Raw genomic sequence first — 20,623 nt, 5'->3', positions numbered from 1 at the left:
CCATTGATTACTACTACTACTAATAATAATAATAACCATTATAATCCTTCCAAATTTCATATCGTAATATTAACAATACGTAGATAAGTTCTTTATTACTATTACCATTTCCTCATCATGCAAAGTGAGACCAATAAACCTCTACAAAGACGCTGTTAAACAGACTGAATTGCATATATCTACATGTATGCTTTGAAGTGGTACCTGTTTCGCTTGTCTGTTTTTCTTGTTTTATATTTACATTTCTGATATTTATGCCCTTTAAATATGGATTACACTCTACTACAATAAAACGCAACACTGTCAAACAATATATAACTTCATGCATGGGTACATAATTATGTAATTGCCAAAGTTTGAAAAAGTTCTTTAATCCAGAGAAAAGCAAGAAAGCAAACATTGTCAAGCTTTTAAAGACAAAGGGCACACAACTATTGCCATTCATGAGAGGATAGCATGGTTAGTGCATAACAACCAGCCTAAAGTTTTGCTTGCTGTTGGTGATTTGAAGCGATCTTAAAAATATATTAATAGTAACATAACCCACTGAGATGCATGGAAGCATACTGATCATATAAGAATGTAGAGAAAGGTTATATGTTCATTCCTAACATCTATTTTATGTATTCAGTGTTTTGAAAAAGATTCACGTTTGTATAAAAGACCACTGAAACACAAAGTAAACTTATACATATATTGTATAGTGATAATACAAAGGAAGATATTTCAAAATTAGGAATTTACTTCTTTGATACATGCATGTACCATTATTACATTCACTGTATTCCTGTAAATTATAGCCATAAATCAGGATATGTATACACATAATTGTGTAACATATTCAATTATTGTTTTAAGTGTTTGACTCCTCTTCATGGCTGGTGTTTTGAAGTTGTTTTCGCATCATTATTTCACTAGCATATATACAAAGAGCGAAATAAACGGTCTTCAAAAGTTTTTACTGCTATTCTTAAAAAGCAAAATTAGGCCACTTGTGACCACCATCCTTTTGTAATTTGAGCAAGAGGTCGGTATGAATGTCAAATATAATTTGATAAGGTGCACAATCTAAGCGTTTACTCTAACCCCAATACAAAAGAGGTTGGTCTTTTGTTATCATGATTATAATATTTAGTCAAATAATGAGTGATATACATATACAACAGTGATAATTTCGTTAATAAGACTTGAAACTTTCGATATTTGTTCATCAATATAGGCATAGATGTTCTGTTATTATACACAACGATTTTTTTAAAGGAATTTACTATGACATTCGTAGATTACTGTACAATATGCATACTATACTCTTCTGTACAAATACAGAAGATATGCTGCAAAGCTTTTAAAATATGGGCAACAATATTCCTTATATACAATTCGTTATCAATTCACGTGAACGATTAATATACAATATCTTAATGAATAAAATACGTCATGAACGAATACCACAGATTACCATTAATAATCCTTCCATATTCCATATCATACGATTAACAATACGTGTAGAGGTTCTTTATTACTCTTACCATTTCCTCATCACGCCAAGTGAGGCCAATAAACCTCTACAAAGATGCTATTAAACAGACTGGATTGCATATACATACATATATGCATTGATTTGTTATCTGTTTCACTTGTCGCATTCTGTCTAGTGTTATATATACACTTGTGATTTTTGTGCACTGTTTATATGGATTTGTTTATACTGCAACAAATCACAACACTGTAAAGCAATATAATATTCCCTACATGGGTATATAATCATTTCATTATCATGGTTTGGATAAATTCTTTATATAAGAGAAATGCAAGAAAGCGTAGGTTTTCAAGCATTTAAAAACTAAGTACACAAGATACATGTGTTCCCCCAAAGACACAAGAGAGAGGTGGGAAATAATCTTCTTTCATTGAATCTGCATTATTGCAACTATCGGTTCTAATTATGATCCTTATTTGGGGGGGGGGGGGGCAAAAATAGCCATATTTGTGGTACATGACACAAAACTGTTGTATTTTCTGAATAAGAGCAAATTGTCGAATATTCGATATCTTTTACATGACAGCAGTAAAACAAGATTGGCCACTGATGCACATTCTTAAAACTCAATTTCGTTCACGTCCCTCCTCCATACGGCTTCGAAAAACGAAGCACGCGTGCCCCAAACTTCATGTAAGGTAAATGCACTTTTTCAAAATAAAACTTGCATAATTTTTTTCAAAACTAACATATATTTGCAATATAATAATGACACTTATTAATAATATAAAACCTACAAATAAATCAATGAATTGAGTTGAGCTAATATGTGTTACGTAATTTTTTTTGTATGATAAAATGCATAATGCATATTGTATATCCACAATGAGTTTCCTAATAAAGATGTCTTAGTTAAACTGCGGCGTATATACAAATTTGAATTAGTGCACTTGAATTCCAGCATACAACAACAACAACAAAAATGTTCAACGAGTGCAAAGCATGTTTTTAAAATCACTTTTACATTTGTATATATTTACAAAGAAAATCTAAAGAAACTTGTAATGTTTACGTGGTTATAGCATCCCAATTTTTTTTATTGTACAACTTATTCCAGCTCTGGGATTCACAAATTTACAGATTATGAAACGTACATGTGATAGACACTACCATAACATCATGCAATAAGTTTGTAACATTAAATCATATTATGCAATGAAGCACAATTTCTCTATCATGCGTGGCTTGTGTTGGGAATGGCCATATATAATATAATACACATTAATATCAATGCGAGTCGTTCTGTATAAAACAAATGTATATCAATATAAAAAAAAACATTAGGAAGTGTAGACATACATGTACAATATTTTTAGAAGTTAATTGATCAAGCAACAAGTCTTTCCGTACATTACAAAATATACATGTACTATGACTTCGACAACGGAACATGCATCCTTGTTGAAAATGTCTTATTTCCATGAGAATAATAATGATAATAATAATAGAAATGGTGCTTATAAAGCGCTTTCCACCGTATTCTTAAAGCGCTATGACAAGCAAAATACAATGATAAACAATTCCATTATAAACAAATCAAAACATTACAAACAATCCCCCAAATAACAAACATATGCAATATACATCAACGTAACCAGAGTAAGTTAATCATCAAAACCAAATTTGAATAATTGTGTCTTAAGACAAGTTTTGAATTGGTTGACAGTTTGACAGTTTTTGACATGTAATTGTAGTTTGTTCCAAAGTTCAGCAGAATCTTTGCAAACAGAGCGATGACTAGAGTTGACGCCTAAGTAGATACGAGGTTTAGTTGTGAAGATGACCGTAAATTTCATGATGGTTTTTATTCCTGGATTAGTCCTGGCAGATAAATTATTGCCAATTCATGAATACATTTATAAGTGAGAAACCAAGATTCTGTACTTCAATGCGGTACACTAACAAAGTCATAATGACCTCTATTGACAGCGATATTAATCGCATATTTGAAGCTAGAAAGGCGTTAACTCGGCATACACGCATTCACTATTCTATATCAAGTTATTCAGGCTCAGAATGTAACACCCGGCTCAACATGAAATAAAAAAATGCAAAAATAAAATCTAAAAAAATAAATCATACTCCAAATTAACATCTACATGATCTGTGAAGAGAATATATCTGGTAACATGGGTATCATACACCTTTAGAGTAATGTTCATTTTGAGCATGTTGATCCTAGGAGTATCACCTTGGTTCAATTTCATTCTAAAATTAGGATCTAACATGGCTGGATGATAGCAAACTACTTATATAGTCTATGTCAAATCGACATGGTGATAAAATAGAATGCCAACAATTAGTAAAGATCTTCCCTCAATTATTGAAATATAGCACACTATAGACTATTTAACTATGCATACATTCACATAACAACGAATTGAAAAGTAGACAATTTTGATATTTCCTTTCACATCAAAAACATTAATGCAAGAATTTAAGAAACGAATGTGAAATAGTAACAACTATGAACATCATACACTTTAAAGACATTCGAATTCGAACGATGATATTTATTTGTATTTATTTGTAAGTATTACACTATCTTTTAAACAAAAAAAGAGATATACGTATGACGACTTTGTGTTTAGTACATTGTAACAAGGGCGAGGATGTATACAAACAAGTACGTGTAGTGCCACAGAGAAGGCATCATGAATTGCCTACAAGCCCCTGACCCTGTATGAGATTCTACTTGGGTTGTGGTAGTGGTAACTGATGTAGGTACAGTATTAACAATCTTCCTTGTAGTTTCTTTGATAGGTGGCCACTCGAAGTCATTGCACGTTGTTGCATTCACATGCAAGGTTACATCATGTGAGCAACAAGAGAAATGAGTGTAATCGTGTAGCCAGAATATACGTCTGGTAATTAGCCCGTTAACTGTAATATCACCCATGACATCAATCCTCTGATCATGCTGGTAACATGATAGTGTGGTTGTAACGCTTCCAGTGATGGCTTCACAGTGTATTTCATAAGGATAATCACTATTTTCACTTAAAGTGATGAAGCATTTTGCTCGTCCAGGTGGGGTGTGAACATCAACTTCCTTCTGAATAGTTTCATACCTAACGTTTTCAAATCTATGCCAGATTGCCAATAGTACGTACCCACCCTTGTCTAGAGTATCAACGTTATCTATCATCAGATTCAAGCAAGGAGAGGTGTCTAAATCTGTGACTGAGGTAGTAAATCTTGATAACTGGGATGGGCTTTTAAAGCCCTCGATATCAGGGTGTCCATTAATGCAGAATGGACGAGACTCGGATTTAAATCCAAGTGTGTAATATGGAACATCGTGGGATGTACTATTAGATGGCCATGAGAGATGGAATGGGACCACACCATGTTTACCTGCTTGTAGTGTCACCCGTTCGGTGATACCGCTGCATGCAACGAGAACTGGACTTCCAGCAAGAATTATGGCCAAAGCGATAATCATCTGCAGAAAAGTCGATGTTCGACGTTTGGTCTAAAACAAAAGGGTATGAATTTGAAAGAACGTCGTTGAAATTTGAGAAGTCATGGAATATCTCATTCAGCAAGGATCCGATATGAACAATACAGGTTTGTTTGTTTTGTTTTTCGTTTTGTTTTGATTTGTGTTTTTTTTTTTTTTTTTTTTTTTTGGGGGGGGGGCACCATTCAATGCTGACGTTCAATGTTCCACAAGGAAACAAGTGATATTTCTCTATATATGGGAATTATGATATTTATTTATAGTCGCCCCGAAAAAGATTAACAAATATGACGAGGCAGTAAAAACCTAAATTGATATAACGAATGAAAAGAGCAAATGCTTATTTTATCGAAAAGCCTTCCTCAACCAATTCAAGAAGTTACTGTCGTCGTTTATTCATCACTAAAACTACTTATAAGGGTTAATGCTCGACTCTTTCCTCTCAAATATAATCTAAATATTCTGGTAGTGTCCTTTAATAAAAGCCCTCATACACGTTTTGTTTTGCACAGGTGTAGAACATTCATACATTGTTATCATAAGCTTGTTATGATTTTCATAACTTCGACAGCTATTTATTTAGAAATGATAAATTGAGGCAATACTTTTCTCTTACCCCGACTTTCCAAACTGGGTTTGAGGATGTTCCGTGGGTGGAGACAGGGTTTCCGTCAGACAACCTTTGGTGAACGACATCTGGTGGGTGGGTAGGGGAGCTGTTGAATTTAATCGTAGAAACTACAGTTAGCTGATGTAAGGAGAAACCACATTGGTCCTTAGTAGGGTCTACTCAGATGATGTCAAATTTGTATAGCCCATTAACAAAAAAATCTCTGTAATATACAAATGTATGTATGAGTGTTTACTAATAGATGTACAAGGAAAAACACCTAGATTTAGATATCTACTTCAACAGTACATCATGTCTAGCTTCACTGTTCTCTAGCAATCCGAAAGTGCAATGTCTTACAGTTTACTTACATATCGCTTTTTTCCGTAAATGTTTATTTTTTTATACATTATGAAGAACATACAAAATATTTCTGAATATTTAATGAGCATGAAGAAAATCGTTTTTATTAATGACCTTTTAATTAAATACATCATGATATACGAGTAATTAGGTTGCCTCATAATACAAGAAACGAAAACTGACTAGTACCTCTCAAACTTCACTGATGTTTCGTTGACTGATAGATCATTTCCATCATTCATTGGTGAAGAAGATTCCTGGAGAAAAAAAATCAATTATCATAACAATTGTCATTTTAGAGTGCTGTGAAATGATATAAAATAAATGGCGACAATTAGTTTTGGTTAGCACGGATGCTCAAGAAAGAATTGGACAAAACAAAGAGTAAGACGAAGTTTAAAATACATGCAAAGAATGAACACGTTACTGTTTTTCAAAACATAAACAATCTGACCTATGTGTATAAGACCATTGAATGTAATTCGTCATGCTCTATTTTTAAAATATGAGTACTTTTCTCATAAACAGGTGTGTGGGTGGTAAAAATATTACGGAAAATTTAACTTAGGGCTATGTACACAAGGTCATTAACTTTTACGCTTTCTACGAATCTCTGTTTTTCATCTCTATGATGACATTAGAATTGGCTAAATGGTTGCTTCCAAACATAATTATCCGTATTTACCATTATCTTTTCAATCCAAGTTTGAATCAAGTATATGCTTTGTTAAGATAAAACTTAAACATTGAATAACCACTCAGTCTCATTACCTTGTTTTCGTCAATTAGTGAGTAACATTTGGATTCCGGTTGATCAGAAGGATGACCGTCAGTCTCCATGGTTTGTAGAAAGGGTGAATCGAATCCACTGTATTGCCATGTATGAGGTGCATGCGGGGAAGAACAGTCCGTGCCATTTGTTGTGGTGTCTCTTTCCATTGTCCCGGTGCACTTAATTGCTTCCATCTGATCTAGCATGGGATCTTGTTCACCCTTGTCAGGAAGTTTCAGCTTAGCATGAATGAAAGGATTGCATTCTTTATGGCCACCCTTTTCATCATCAGTGGTCCTTGTGGGGAGACTCTTCAAGGAGGGTTCATCGGCTCCTCTCTCCAAAATATCAGCTTGAATACAGTCATACCCCTCATCTGCAATGTCTACCTGAGATTCTAAATGTGTTTGTCCATCCTTCATTGTCACTGTCACATATCCTCTTGTGATGATATTCTGGTGGCCTCCAGATCGTGGATCTTCTGTTTCTTCCTCATCCGGGTCACCCCTAGAAGGTGAGATACCTTCTATTGCATGTGGATGGGTTGTGTTTGTTGCTGCTCGGAGCGGCGTCAAGTTATCTATGTCCCTCACGTGGATGTCTGCTCCATTCAATGCGAGGTAATCGACTATGTCGTGGTGTCCTTCCTGTGCAGCTGCTTCTAGTGGTGTCCATCCATCATGATCTTGTTCATTGACATTAGCGTTGTGCCGAATGAGAAATTTCACGATATCCATATTACCATTGTAACATGCTGCATGAAGAGGGGACTTGCCGCTGTCATTTCTTTCGTTCACATCATATCCACTGGAGATTAGGAAGTTTACCACATCGGTATGGTCATATTGTGTTGCGATGTACAGCGGGGTCAATCCGTAAAACGTGGTACCCTTAGCTCCTTTCGCCACAAGAAATTTGACAACTTCCAAATAACCGTTTTCGACTGCAGCATGTAATAGCGTCCGACCTTTGCAATCTTTCTTGTTGACATCACAACCTTGCTGAATGAGATATTCCATGACTTTCATGCGACCGCTGTCAGCTGCACCATGCAGAGGAGTCATTCCATCATCATCTTCTTCGTTCACGTCAGCTCCTTTGGATATGAAAAATTGTACTATATCTAAACGGCCACAATATGCTGCACTGTAGACTGGGGTCATCCCATCACATCTGTTTTGCTTCGCTCCTTTAGTCATGAGATATTTGACGGCTTCTAGATGGCCATTTCGAACAGCAGCATTGAAAGGTGTCCACCCAGTGTTATCTTTCTTGTTCACATCAGATCCTTGCTCGATTAGATATTCCATGACTGCCATGCGACCGCTGGCAGCTGCACCATGGAGAGGAGTCATTCCATCATCATCATTTTCTTCGTTCACATCAGTTCCTTTGGATACGAAATATTTTACTATATCTAAATGGCCGGAATATGCTGCATTGTAGACTGGGATCATCCCAGCACTTTTGGTTTGCTTCGCTCCTTTAGTCATGAGATATTTGACGGCTCCTAGATGGCCTTTTCGAACAGCAGCATTGAATGGAGTCCAACCATCGGCATCTGCCTTGTCCACATCAGATCCTTGCTGAATGAGATATTCCATGACTTTCACGTGGCCTCGAGCAGCTGCACCGTGGAGAGGAATTCTCCCTGTGTAAACTTCTCCGTTCACATCAGCTCCTTCACTGAGGAAAAGTTTGACGAGGTCTAAATGACCAATTCGTGCTGCCTCATAGAGTGGAGTCATACCTGAATATCTGTTCTGCTTCGCTCCTTCAGTCATGAGATATTTGACGGCTTCTAGATGGCCATTTTGAACTGCAGCGTTGAATGGCGTCCACCCAGTGTTATTTTCCTTGTTCACACCAGACCCTTGCTGAATGAGATATTCGATTACGCCAAGGTGACCTTTAGCAGCGGCACCAAGGAGAGGAATATCTCCTTTTTCATTTTCCTCATTCACATCAGCTCCTTTCCAAATTAAGTTTCTGACAACATCCAAATGACCAAATACTGCTGCAGCATACAATGGGGTCATTCCAGCATATCTGTTCTGCTTCGCCCCTTGAGTCATGAGATATTTGACGGATTCTAGATGACCATTTTGAACAGCAGCATTGAATGGTGTCCAACCCTTAGCATCACTCTTGTTCACATCAGATCCTTGCTGAATGAGATATTCCATGACTTCTAAGTGATTTCGAGCAACTGCACCGTGGAGAGGAGTCCGTCCTGTATCATTTTCCTCGTTTACATCGGCTCCTTTGGAAATGAAGAATTTCACAAGGTCTATATGACCGAATTCTGCTGCGGCATAGAGTGGGGTCATACCAGCATATCTGTTCTGCTTCGCCCCTTCAGTTATGAGGTATTTCACGGCTTTTAGATGACCCTCCTGAACGGCTGCATTGAATGATGTCCATCCGGTGTTATCTTCTTGGTTCAAATCATGTCCTTCTGCAATGAAGCTCTCTAGGATGTCAACATAACCATGTGCAGCCGCTGTATGAAGAGGTGTCCTACCCCGTTCACATTCGACATTCACGTCCGCTCCCTGCAGGATGAGGAAGTCAACGATGTGTGCATGTCCTTCTTGAGCAGCTGCATGAAGAGGACTGCGCCCACCCTTACTTGGTTTATTTGGGTTAGCTCCCCGTGAAATCAGATCATGAACACCTTCGAGGTGGCCTTCTAAAGATGCCGTGTAGAGCGGTGTGTATCCTTCCTCATCCACCTGGTCTATGTCAGGGTTGGATGGTAGCTCTAGTGTGAATGCACTTGCAGCGATGGTAGCGATATACTTCTTTATTGCTTGCAGCGAGGAGCCATTGCGGTCCTTCAACTCGGTGATTGCTGTAGCAACCATCTCGGCAGTTATTTCATCCAGTAGCGTGTTATACATTGCATCCCAATCATCGTTCGTATCAGTCTCTAAGACTTCCATGATTTCTCCTGGCTGCAGGGAAGATTCTTCCATTAGGACGCACTTGTCATCAGCAGATGCGTCGGTATCGTGGGACTCATGAGCGCCGTGTGAAAGCCCTGAATTTATGTCCTCTATATCTGCATCAGGTCGCAGTAATGTAAGAGTAATACTATATCCTCCACCATGTGCTTCTTTGGGTTCAGTATTCAAACCAACTGAAATATGTTGTGATGGCATGTTTTGCTGCGGTTTGATCAGCGGTATACCGGTTCCCTTGGCCCTATAACAAAAAACATATTTCTATTGTTGTACTCGTAGTGACAATATGAAATCTGGGATTTTAAATTGTAAAAACTTGTTATGCCAATAGATTTATACTTGTTCGAATTCCATTATTAAAGAAAGAGTTTAAATGAAGGCCAATTTAAATGTTATACAACGTTTGGTAAGGGGTCATGAATTTGGTTCAAATGAACTATTGGAAGCAAATGCGATCCGACAATATTTAGTGATCGTTGTCGCTGTGGAAATTGAGTCTAAAGTTATGAAATTGTGAAAAATAAACTCTTTATGTTGTATAGCTCCCTCTCAAGGTCAAGATAATAATCAAGCTATGAAACAATGTTTCTTGACTAAAATCGACCGATTAGCTATTTCCGTTTGGAAATTATATATCACAACTACATATTCTGAGATTTTCATGGTCGCAGCTACCATTAACGGCCATAGGCGCTATTTGAAATTCATCAAAATTTACCGGGAGCACCGGTAAATTTTATACTCAATTTTTCTCGAAAGCAGAAGTGTTTTAGGGGCTAAATGTGCTAGTGCATATAAAACATCCACAGGGGGATCCAAATATATCAAAATTGTAAAGAATCACTATCCACCCAATGTTCAATATTTTCCAAAACTTTGTATTACCTTTAAAAGAATGATATGCGATTGAAAATAGGTAATAAAATTACATTATGTAATTTGAGTCCGACACCATCTTCGGGGGAGAAGAGGGAGGGGATGGGAGGAAGGGGATGGGAGGGAGGAGTCCATTTGTTTCATTCCTGGGGTGCAATATTTTGAGTCCCTTGCTGCGTATAAATCTCATTAACTATTTATGTATCTGCCTGATAGTTTAAGTCCTGTTGGGGTTTTTTCCAAAGGAAATTGAAAGCAAGTAAATGCAATTTATCGTCTTCGGTTCGTAAGGGAAATTGCTAGATTTGTAAATAGAATTAGTTAGATAGCGGCGAAATTAGTCTTCTCATTAGTAAAAAGCGTAAGAAACAAAGAACAAAAGTCAAAGCCTTACACCATAACCATGCCATGGTTTGTGAGCGTTATAAAATCAAACTTGTAATAAAAAGGGGTTCCGTAAACAAGCATCAAGCGTCAACTGAGCTGATATTTTTTGTCAAATGGAGAATGGAGACTAAGTGAGTGGACCATATCGAGTTTCTTCTAAGACGAGAACATAATTACCCAAATAAAATATAAGGGTATAAGGACTGAAACGGGAAATCGACCTCATGTGAGATATGCGTGACATGACTAGTTGCAATGATTATTCAAGTACAATGAATGATTACAGATAATGGTGGTTCAAATCAAATGTTTCATGTCTGATGTCCATGGAGATAAATGAAATGTCTAAACCAAAAATACATCAATTATGACCGCGCTATGCGTTCTATTTTCTATTTATAAAATGATAGTCATCCTATTCGACATCCCTCTGTCTCTCTCTCTCTATCTCTCTCTTTCTATATTTTGCTGAGCGATCTTGTCTACTTCTCTATCTATCTTTATTATCTCAAGAAATATGTCTATATATTTCCATATTTTCTGGAATGGGCACAGACAGTACATTATTAGTTCTTGCTCATGCAGATAACGATCTGATGAGGACACTTTAGCCTCACTTTAACCTCTTTCCATTTTATTCACTGATATATACACTAACGATATGCTTTATGCTAGTGTAATTTCCCGAATACAAGTTATAATAATAATAATCCGTTTTTTTTATATAGCGCTCAATACACCGATCCAACGATGTGCCTAAGCGCTTTACAGATATATATTAATACTTAGTAAAAGATATTATTTACTAAGTATCAATATATTATTAATAACAAATATTTCTTGATTTACCACAACCGCGGGCTACGCTTTGCGTGTTTTGATACGTTTAGATGATGATTGATTTGAGAAAAAAAACTTACGTTTTCTGATCTTGAATTCCTACGTCACCATCAGATTCTTGAGGAAGGCTCTTCTCATTTTCAATCCCTTGTTCAAACCCGCAAGGTTTCTCAGTATCCTGAACAAAACAAACAAAAAACAATTTCATCACAGCTACTTATGTCATAATTTCACAGGGATTTGTCTCTTCAATTATTTATCGTTTCGACATGACGAAGAATTGGGATACGATTGCAACAACCAGAGTTGACAAAAGACTTAACTCCGTTTCGTTGACGATCAGCCATGCATCAAGTCTTTCGTCTTCGTTGTGCATGGCTGATCTTCAACGAAACGGAGTTAAGTCTTTTGTCAACTTTGGATGTTACTACGGCAGACAGCCAGAGAAAATGAACTCGTTTAATCAAATTATGGAAAGGCAAGCATTACTTAATAATCAAACAGAACTTTTTTTTATTCCTGGCTCATTCTTCCTGATTGAGGTGTCATATGAAAGGGCTAAAATTGAACTTCCTAGAAATGTGATTTTCTCCTTGAAATTAAGATACCGCCCGCCAAATGACTTTTTGGTTTCCTCTCTTCAAATTGTTTGTAACAACTCATGCGTGAAATATTAATTGCATCAAATGAAGGAGGAGGATCTAAGCTTTACAAATATGTATCATTTATTAATAAATTGTGATTAAGTTATGATAAAACATCGATATTTCTAGGTTTCGTTTTTTTCTGGGACGCACTGTATAGTGGCAAAATAACAAGGTCAGAGTTAGACCAGTGCAGTCATATTTGAAATAAAATTTGCAGGTATTATCATGATCGAAGCGTATCTAGTGATTGAGAAAAATCGAACAAAATACGGTAAAACTTGCAATTAAACTTAGGCAGCAATTGATATATTGACAGCAAAATGAAAGAACGTGTTATATATTACACATGTATGTAAGGGGTAAGGGATATGGTCCAGCATTCATTTGATAGATATACAAAATTGAAAGAAAAAATCAAGGTTTAGGTCAAATGCATTACTTAGATGCTGACAAAAGGGTACACAAGGCTTTAACCTTAACATATAAATTGTGCCATATATATTGGGGAATATATTTTAAAGTCGCTTTGTCATTATACGATGCTTTTTCATCCACAAGTCTCGGATAAAAAAATAGTATATAAACACCCCCGCCCGTCTAGACCCCCTTGGTCTCTCTCACTCCCTAGGAGTAGTGCCGGTTGCCGATATCTGAAAACCACCGACAAAAAAGCTGCGACCATTGACAACCAATTTGCAAAATTGAATAGAAGGCGTTGTAGGGCAGTTGCCAATCGGTCGCCGAATGTCGTACAAAATTGTCGCAAATTAAAAAAAGTTGTAACATACTTTGCGACCGCTCTTGGAAATATTTGCGAATTATTGGCATTTGTTCGACTATCGATTGGCAATAATGATACCTAATCTGAGATCAATGGCCGATGCATTCATTATTCATTTATGATACACGTGTGCATTCATATTAGACGGAAGTATACTTTTCAAGACGGGGAACGAAAGGTTTTCACGAAGCAACTTCATCATCTTGGAAGTGATTATCCTAATATGCACAAAGTGGGAGGTCTCTATAGTGTCCGATAGTATTTGGGGGTCATTTGCACAAGTGCTATCTCCCAGATTGGCTTATTATGAAATGGAGGAACTTTTTCCCAGATTCTAAAAAAAAAAGGAGGATTCGTAACATGTAACAATTAATTCAACAACAAAAATCAGACTTTGTCTAATTTGAACTGACACTTGGTTTTTTAACAAGGCTGTTGTCGTGAAACGCTACCCTGACAATTACAATAAAGAAAAACTTCCGAACAATATATTTTGTTTTGGCATTACATTTGAACTATAGGTTACTGATATATGATTATTTTGCAAACGAGTACTCGTTTGTGCCACGTCTATTATTGCTTTGATATATCTTTCATATTGCTCCGATTGTCTCATTTTCGCTCGCTGGATCACTGTAGCACAAACCTAGCTAGTTCGACGTCACTAAAACTAGCCAATCAGCTGTCAATGACGTCATATTGAATGCGGCGGCAAATATATTTTGTGAAATTATCGAGAAATGGACTATTTCTAATTGCAAACTAGTTTTATTTTTGGCTGGAAACGCAACCATTGTTATCTTGAAATTCATTGAAGTCATCAGAATAGGGTAAGTTACGTCTCAGATGATTCAAGAGGTTTATTTTGTAGATAAATTTTCAATTTCTTAGAATGTTCCACTGTGTTGCAGGGTACCGGGTGTATGCCATTGGGTGTGATGTGTTCGCGCGCAATGGCGCGAATTATACATTCTTCTTCTTCTTCGCTATAAGTACAGGCCACCGCGTCGTCGGGTGTGAACATTCCTTTCCTTCTCAATACAATAACTTTCACCTGCCTAAGTTATTCAAACCATACGGAATAGTGGCGTCTCGCCACTTCCATTACGTAATCATTAAAAGGATCCGCATATACAACATTTTCCTGTTATACGTTGTACCGCAGGAAAATACAAATCTCCCTGGTATACCTTACAGTCCAAACGTAAATATGTGCCTTAAACGAAGCAGGCGACAATCTGCGTAGCAGACGACACTTGATAGTAATTTTGTATGTGAGATTGCTTTGCTAAATATAAATTACTTTGTTAATAAATATCAACTAAAATTTCTTTTACATATCTTTAAACCATCATTGATATTTAATAATTCATGAGTGAGTAAAAGAAACATACCAAACTATATAAATGATATGAAATACTTGGTGGCAATTAGGGGAGTTTGACGTGATGACCGATTGCACCCCTCTGTTAATAACCGAATAGTCCATGGTGTGTCATGAATATTCATGTTTTTGCTTACCTCGGCTAAATGTTTGCTTTTACTAAATGGACAAAATTACGGTGGGGGGGGGGGGGGGTTGGATGAAATGGACATAATGAACACAGCAGAAGTGATAATTGATAATTCATGCTTCTTATCCTTCGTGTGCTTGACCTATAATCTTACAATCGCTTGGCAGACTGAGTCCAAAGTTCGACTTGTTTCACATGTGTATTATAGGCAAAGGCGAGCTTGCAACCTATTTTGAAAAATTACGGTGGGTAAACTTTCAAAAGTCAATGAGACATGAGGGCTCCAATGAAAGAGCTAGTGATAACGTACGTCGGGGTGGATGTGCTTTTCGTTTAAACAAAACAAAATGAATTTTTAACGACTTTTAAAAAAAACGTCCATAGGCTAACATGTTAGGCTGCTGACTCTGATGATAGGGGGCGTTGTGAAATGAGACTAAACGGAGCAATATGCTAAATGTGCTATGGAATTTTGTTTTAACTGTTCTGTATAAATGTTTTGCTTTTTGATGTTAATATTTTCATAATTATTCAGTGTCCTATGGAAGACCGCTACTAATTAGTGAATGATCTACCCTGACAAAAGATTAGAAATAAATAAATTAATTAATATATAGGAGTAAAAAGACATTTAACTTACCTTGACTCCATCTGTTAATGTTGATCCCGGACCCATCTCCTCGCCATCAGTGTTCATCCCCATGGTGGAATCACCCTGTAGCAAGTGAAATATAAAGATATAAATTAGAAAGGAATCGCAAGGCATCAAGCTCTGCTAATCTTGAACCCCGGTCAGCACTTTTAATAATCTTTTTTAATTAAATTTAAATTGATTCATTATATATTCGATAAGGACTCAAAGTCGAGCACTCTAACTTGTTTGGGATTTTAAGGAGATAACATCATAGGTCAGCCCTGTCTATGAACGTGGACAAGGTCGAACTTTAAAACCATGTATAGACTTAGATAATTCAATTATAAAAAAAAGGATTAGCTAGTGTATGAATTGATGATTTAATACACACAGAACTGATCATTGCTGTAATCGTCGCTTTGAGATGATATGGCCATAGGCTGCTAATTAAAATGACGTCCACATGTATTGTAAAAGGTTACCGGGAGGTAGACCCTTATAACTGGTTGTGCCACCATGAGGAACTATTAACCAAATGCACTCCATTTTCATAGAATGTTACAATTATTCTCGATGCCATTCAAAAAGAAGAGACTCTGGACAAGTCCTTTTAGGCAACAAATTACTTGGCAACTTCGAGGAAAAACTCTGTTGCAGGTGTAAGGTACAAGGAGGAGCAATTGCTAGATGTCTGCAAATAGAATTCAATTTATTTGCCAGGATTGACAAAGAATGGATTTACAGCCCTTCTCTATGATCATAAGTCAGATACCTTAAAGTGCCTGGCTGAGGTTAATAGTATCATGGATGAAGTTACATTACAGTGGTACCTGGATGGCCATTCCATTGCCCCCAAACAGAGGAGTTGATCACTATGTTATCAAATCGTCGGAGGGGAGTAGTCATCTTCTTCTTTACATTAAAACCAAAGTAATAAGACAAAGCATTGTTGCTTGCAACATTACAACCCCCTAAATCCAATAGTTTGTATTCCGAATTCCTTGTGGCGTGCAAATTATCAAATGATGATGTGGAAAACCCCGAGATGGCAAGCAGCACAACATCTTGGTAGGGTACGAACGGTCAAGATGAACATTCGACTATAATATTGATAGCAGTGCCTATTGCAAGTGGATGTTGCGTTGTGTTCTGCCTAATCTTAATTATGTGGGCATGAAAAAAAATCAGCAGTCTGCAGGACTTTGGAGACACACCCATCTGGCAATGGCAAAGTAGTTGTCGTAGGTAATTTCAGAGGTAGACTACTTCAGGGCAGATATGGCAGAATCAGGGGACTATTAATAATACTGAGGCCTGGAACAGATATTTAAGCAAGACCTCAGAAAGAACAACCCTATGCCTAAACATAACGTCTTGTGAATAGCTCCTTTTCCCTCCTTGCCAATACCATCTTGTGATTCCATATTTATATTTTTGATAGAGTATCATTTATAACAACAACCAATCGAAACATAGCAAATGTTACATAAAACATATTTTCTGTTAGTGACGATCTTCTGACTTTTGGGGAAATACATTTTGTTTTATCTTTTTCGAGGTATGTGCGAAATCATGACTTGAATCTATTATTTGTGGATAGTATCGTTTTAAGTCTTACAATAATATCAATTTTTTTTTCTTATTTTCTTTATCAAACAAGCAAGACAATGGTTTCTGTCTAGCATATATACTCATGTATCAGTGGAACCTAATACAGTATACTGCTGAAATAGTAAGCATGAATTATATTTGATAGTAGTTTTATATTAGTTTGAAAGTTTTGATAGTGGTGGTTATTTTACCTGGCAGCTAAGAAAGCAATAAATGCTTGTTAATTTACGAGGGATAATTGAGCTAATTAATCTCATACTCTAGAAAATTGAATATCACTACAGATAGTAATGAATTATATGGGGAATGTATGGGTGAATGCGTGTGTGTGTGTGTCTGTGCGCGAGTATTTTTGCGTTTGAGCGTGCAAATAAATAACTCCTTGTTATGTTCAGTTCCATAAACATGACTATCAAGACTTTTTGTGAATGGTATTGTCAAAGAGTTCAGTCCCGATACATAAATGATCATGTCTGATTGGTACACGTCGGTAAAACCCAATTTCATGGTCCTACATGCATATACACATATATACACACACACACCTTCACTCAACCCTTTATTATTTGTCAATGATATGAAGGCTGGATCTCAAACAAGGGAAAGATAACAACATGAAAAATGATATTGTTTATACGTAACTCGGTTTATCATTAAAAGTAAATTATTATGACCAATGGTAGAGATCTGTGGAGCGTGGATGAAAAATATGCCCCCGTAAAATACATTCAATAATTTCAATGGAAGCTTGTCTGACATTATTTTTGATCAAAGTTGGCCGTTGTTTCAACTCTTCTGCGTTTTTTTTTTTTGCGCTTGTTAATTTCCAATGAACTGAAATAAATTAGGTGGCCTAAACTGGCTTATTGTTGCAGTATTCGTCTCTCTCTCTCTCTCTCTCTCTCTCTCTCTTTCTTTGTCGGTCTCTCTGCCTGCCTCTCTCTCTCTATATATTTCCATTCCTCCCCCCCTCTCTCTCTCTCTCTCTCTCTCTGTAGTATGATGCTCAAACATTTTGAGGGCGAATTAGCCTCAAGTGAGCTGGGGAACAGAAACAAGAAAGAGAAAACGGGGAACTCGGGGGAATACCTAAAAAATGCGGACAAAGAACATCGAAGTAGCGAATCCATAAACATATCTATTGATATGAAGCTACTCCTATTGAAGAGTCGGTCACGGTAGGTGATGTTTTTAACAAATCAAATTCCTCCTTTTTATTTTTTTTATCTGAAAGAGGACGTTTTCGTTTGAAATTTTATAACGTAGTATATGTATATACGAAACCACACTTAAACGGGTAGCCCTTTTTCTCCTCATTGGTGTATTGATTTCTGAGATTGAACAGTTATGTACCATCATTTTGAAGGAAAATCCAACCCAATTGGATATCTACTCTAAAAGAAACCAGAAAAATCAGATTAGCAAAGTGATAAAAGGTTAAATTAAATCTGACTAAATATAAGAAACCTATGCATTTTTGAAATTGGTAATCACAATACGTATGGGCAGTTCAAATTGGCTGAAGCGGTGATGTAAATTTGGTGTAGTGCCGGACTACTTTCCTATCTGTTCCAACATATAAAATGACAAAAGATAATGACTCGGAAGGATCTATTCATTTTAGGGGACCTATACTAACATGCTATCTAACACATATTTTGAGTAGTGCCCCGGGCGTAGCAACGAGGAAAACAAAAATTAGTGATATTTTTGTAGACGGCAAATTGGTGAGTAATCCACGTCCAACATCACAATTCATTGACCAAACCACCAATTTGAGATACGCATAGACTTAGTGATCTCATATTTTAAACATTCATAACTTCCTTACTATTGATCCCATTCATTTCAAACTTTTGCCATTCTGTTTCTGGGTTTTTTCTGTTTTCATACAAATCAATTTATTACAAGGGTTGGATTGCCCTTTAATCATGATAGAGATCTTGTCCTAAATGGTTTAAGTGAAGTGAAACTAACCAACCTTTGACTTAGAATTGAAATAAAAGAGTGTTGAAATATAAAACTTCATTTTCTCAATTCTCACCATCATACCAACTACCCAAAAAGTACATACAACAAGTAAATGTGAATGCAGCATTTAATGAAGTAGGTAATGCGCATTTGACAATAACATGTATTCATTTCTTCTCCTATATGACTCTATTTTGCCTTATTCTGACATCTCAAACATCTCAATCTGTTATTTATCTTATTTTCCTGCTTTTATACAATTGAACTTATTACAAGAGCTAGATTACCCTTTAAACTTGCTGAGCTATATTTTGCCACAAGTTTTTAGCATGTCAATAGTATTAGCCTGCTATTCATTTTGCACACGGCCACAAAATCACACAAATTGTGAAATATGGAAAGGGAAAACATGGACATTGATCGTGTAGTATGGATGTTCAGATGTTCGTTTATTTAGTAGATGGAATTCTGTATTTTCAGGGTAGTTCAATATTTTTCCGAATCCCTTTGTGTACCCCAGTGTGGGTTATAACAAACTAAATGGACGCGTGTTTAAGTGTATGTGGTTTGCCTAGTGTGACATTATCCTTTATCCTATTTCATACCAAAATATTTGTTTATATTTACATGTACACGCAATTTTGTGAATGTGAATAGGAAAAGAAATGAATCATTGATGTTGCTGTTCATTATCATACTACTAGCTTTTATGGCATGATGTTTTTCCTGGCTACTCTCATACTGCATCGTCTCATTTCCCAAGTGTTGATAACTCAAAGAACACAAAGTTGTCTACTTTGCTTTTGTATAGAATAAAGTAAAATTAAGCAAATTTGTTTCGTGTAAAGGAATGTGTAATTAAAAATGAAAATAAGGCATTTCTTGCACTGCGGCTGCTTTAATGAATCAGATAATGTCTAGTCAATGGGCAAAACAGACGATAGTTAAACATTGAATATTAAAATAAACATTCTTGAAATTAAAACAAATCACAGTATCCATCTGTCCATTAACATTGTATATTTTGTCAATGTATCACCGAATTATTGCATCAGGGAGGAAGAAGATTAGAATGCTATATTTTTTAACATTTTCCTTGATCTAATGGAAGGAGAAATTTCATCTTAAAGACCTTGTTTACCTGAGACTTGAAGTTAAGTGTATTTGATAGTGCTTTTAACGTTTTGGGCACCGTCACACAACGATAAATTAGCAATTGATTGCTATTCTGAAATTTACCATAATTTACAATTATTTTATTTTACGATCAATCAATCGTACAGTCTGTCATTCAATTGCTACGTTTTGTGTTACAGGTTCCTAGATTTTTTAACTTGTAAACGGGATCGTCAAACAAATGTTGACTAATCTTCGTCAAAAGGGTGCATCTTGAAAAGTCATTATCTCTTGGCGCACCCGAAACCGAAACCTTTCACATGAAATGCTTTGTAAAGTCATCGTCATAGCGATTTCACCTTACATTTCAATACATATTTATTGCTTAGTCAGTCGGAAAAACTATTTGTGATGCAAATCATATATTTGGCCGAAGCTAGCTATCTGGAAGAACAATGTAAATATTGGGGAGCTTAACCGAGAATCAAACCCTTCGTTGTAACCTGCGCCATTATGTAGACGACACAAGATC

The 20,623-nt window shown here is 36.3% G+C and overlaps 1 protein-coding gene across 1 annotated transcript in view; it reads right to left on the bottom strand.

Annotated features, from left to right (window-relative positions):
- Positions 1 to 20,623, bottom strand: part of LOC105439799 (ankyrin-3-like) — a 57,582-nt gene that overhangs the window by 29,755 nt on the left and 7,204 nt on the right. Inside the window, exons 3-5 of the mRNA XM_030995087.1 lie at positions 15,400 to 15,474; positions 11,898 to 11,995; positions 6,748 to 9,955 (exon numbers count right to left, since the gene is read on the bottom strand). Of these exons, the coding sequence (XP_030850947.1) occupies positions 6,748 to 9,955; positions 11,898 to 11,995; positions 15,400 to 15,474 (3,381 nt within the window). The remainder of the gene's footprint in view (positions 1 to 6,747; positions 9,956 to 11,897; positions 11,996 to 15,399; positions 15,475 to 20,623) is intronic.

This window comes from Strongylocentrotus purpuratus, unplaced genomic scaffold (assembly GCF_000002235.5).
Source record: "Strongylocentrotus purpuratus isolate Spur 01 unplaced genomic scaffold, Spur_5.0 spur5_scaffold_21, whole genome shotgun sequence".
Lineage (NCBI taxonomy): Eukaryota > Metazoa > Echinodermata > Echinoidea > Camarodonta > Strongylocentrotidae > Strongylocentrotus > Strongylocentrotus purpuratus.
Note: the sequence above shows the minus strand (reverse complement) of the source record. Positions and strands in the feature narration are given on the sequence as shown.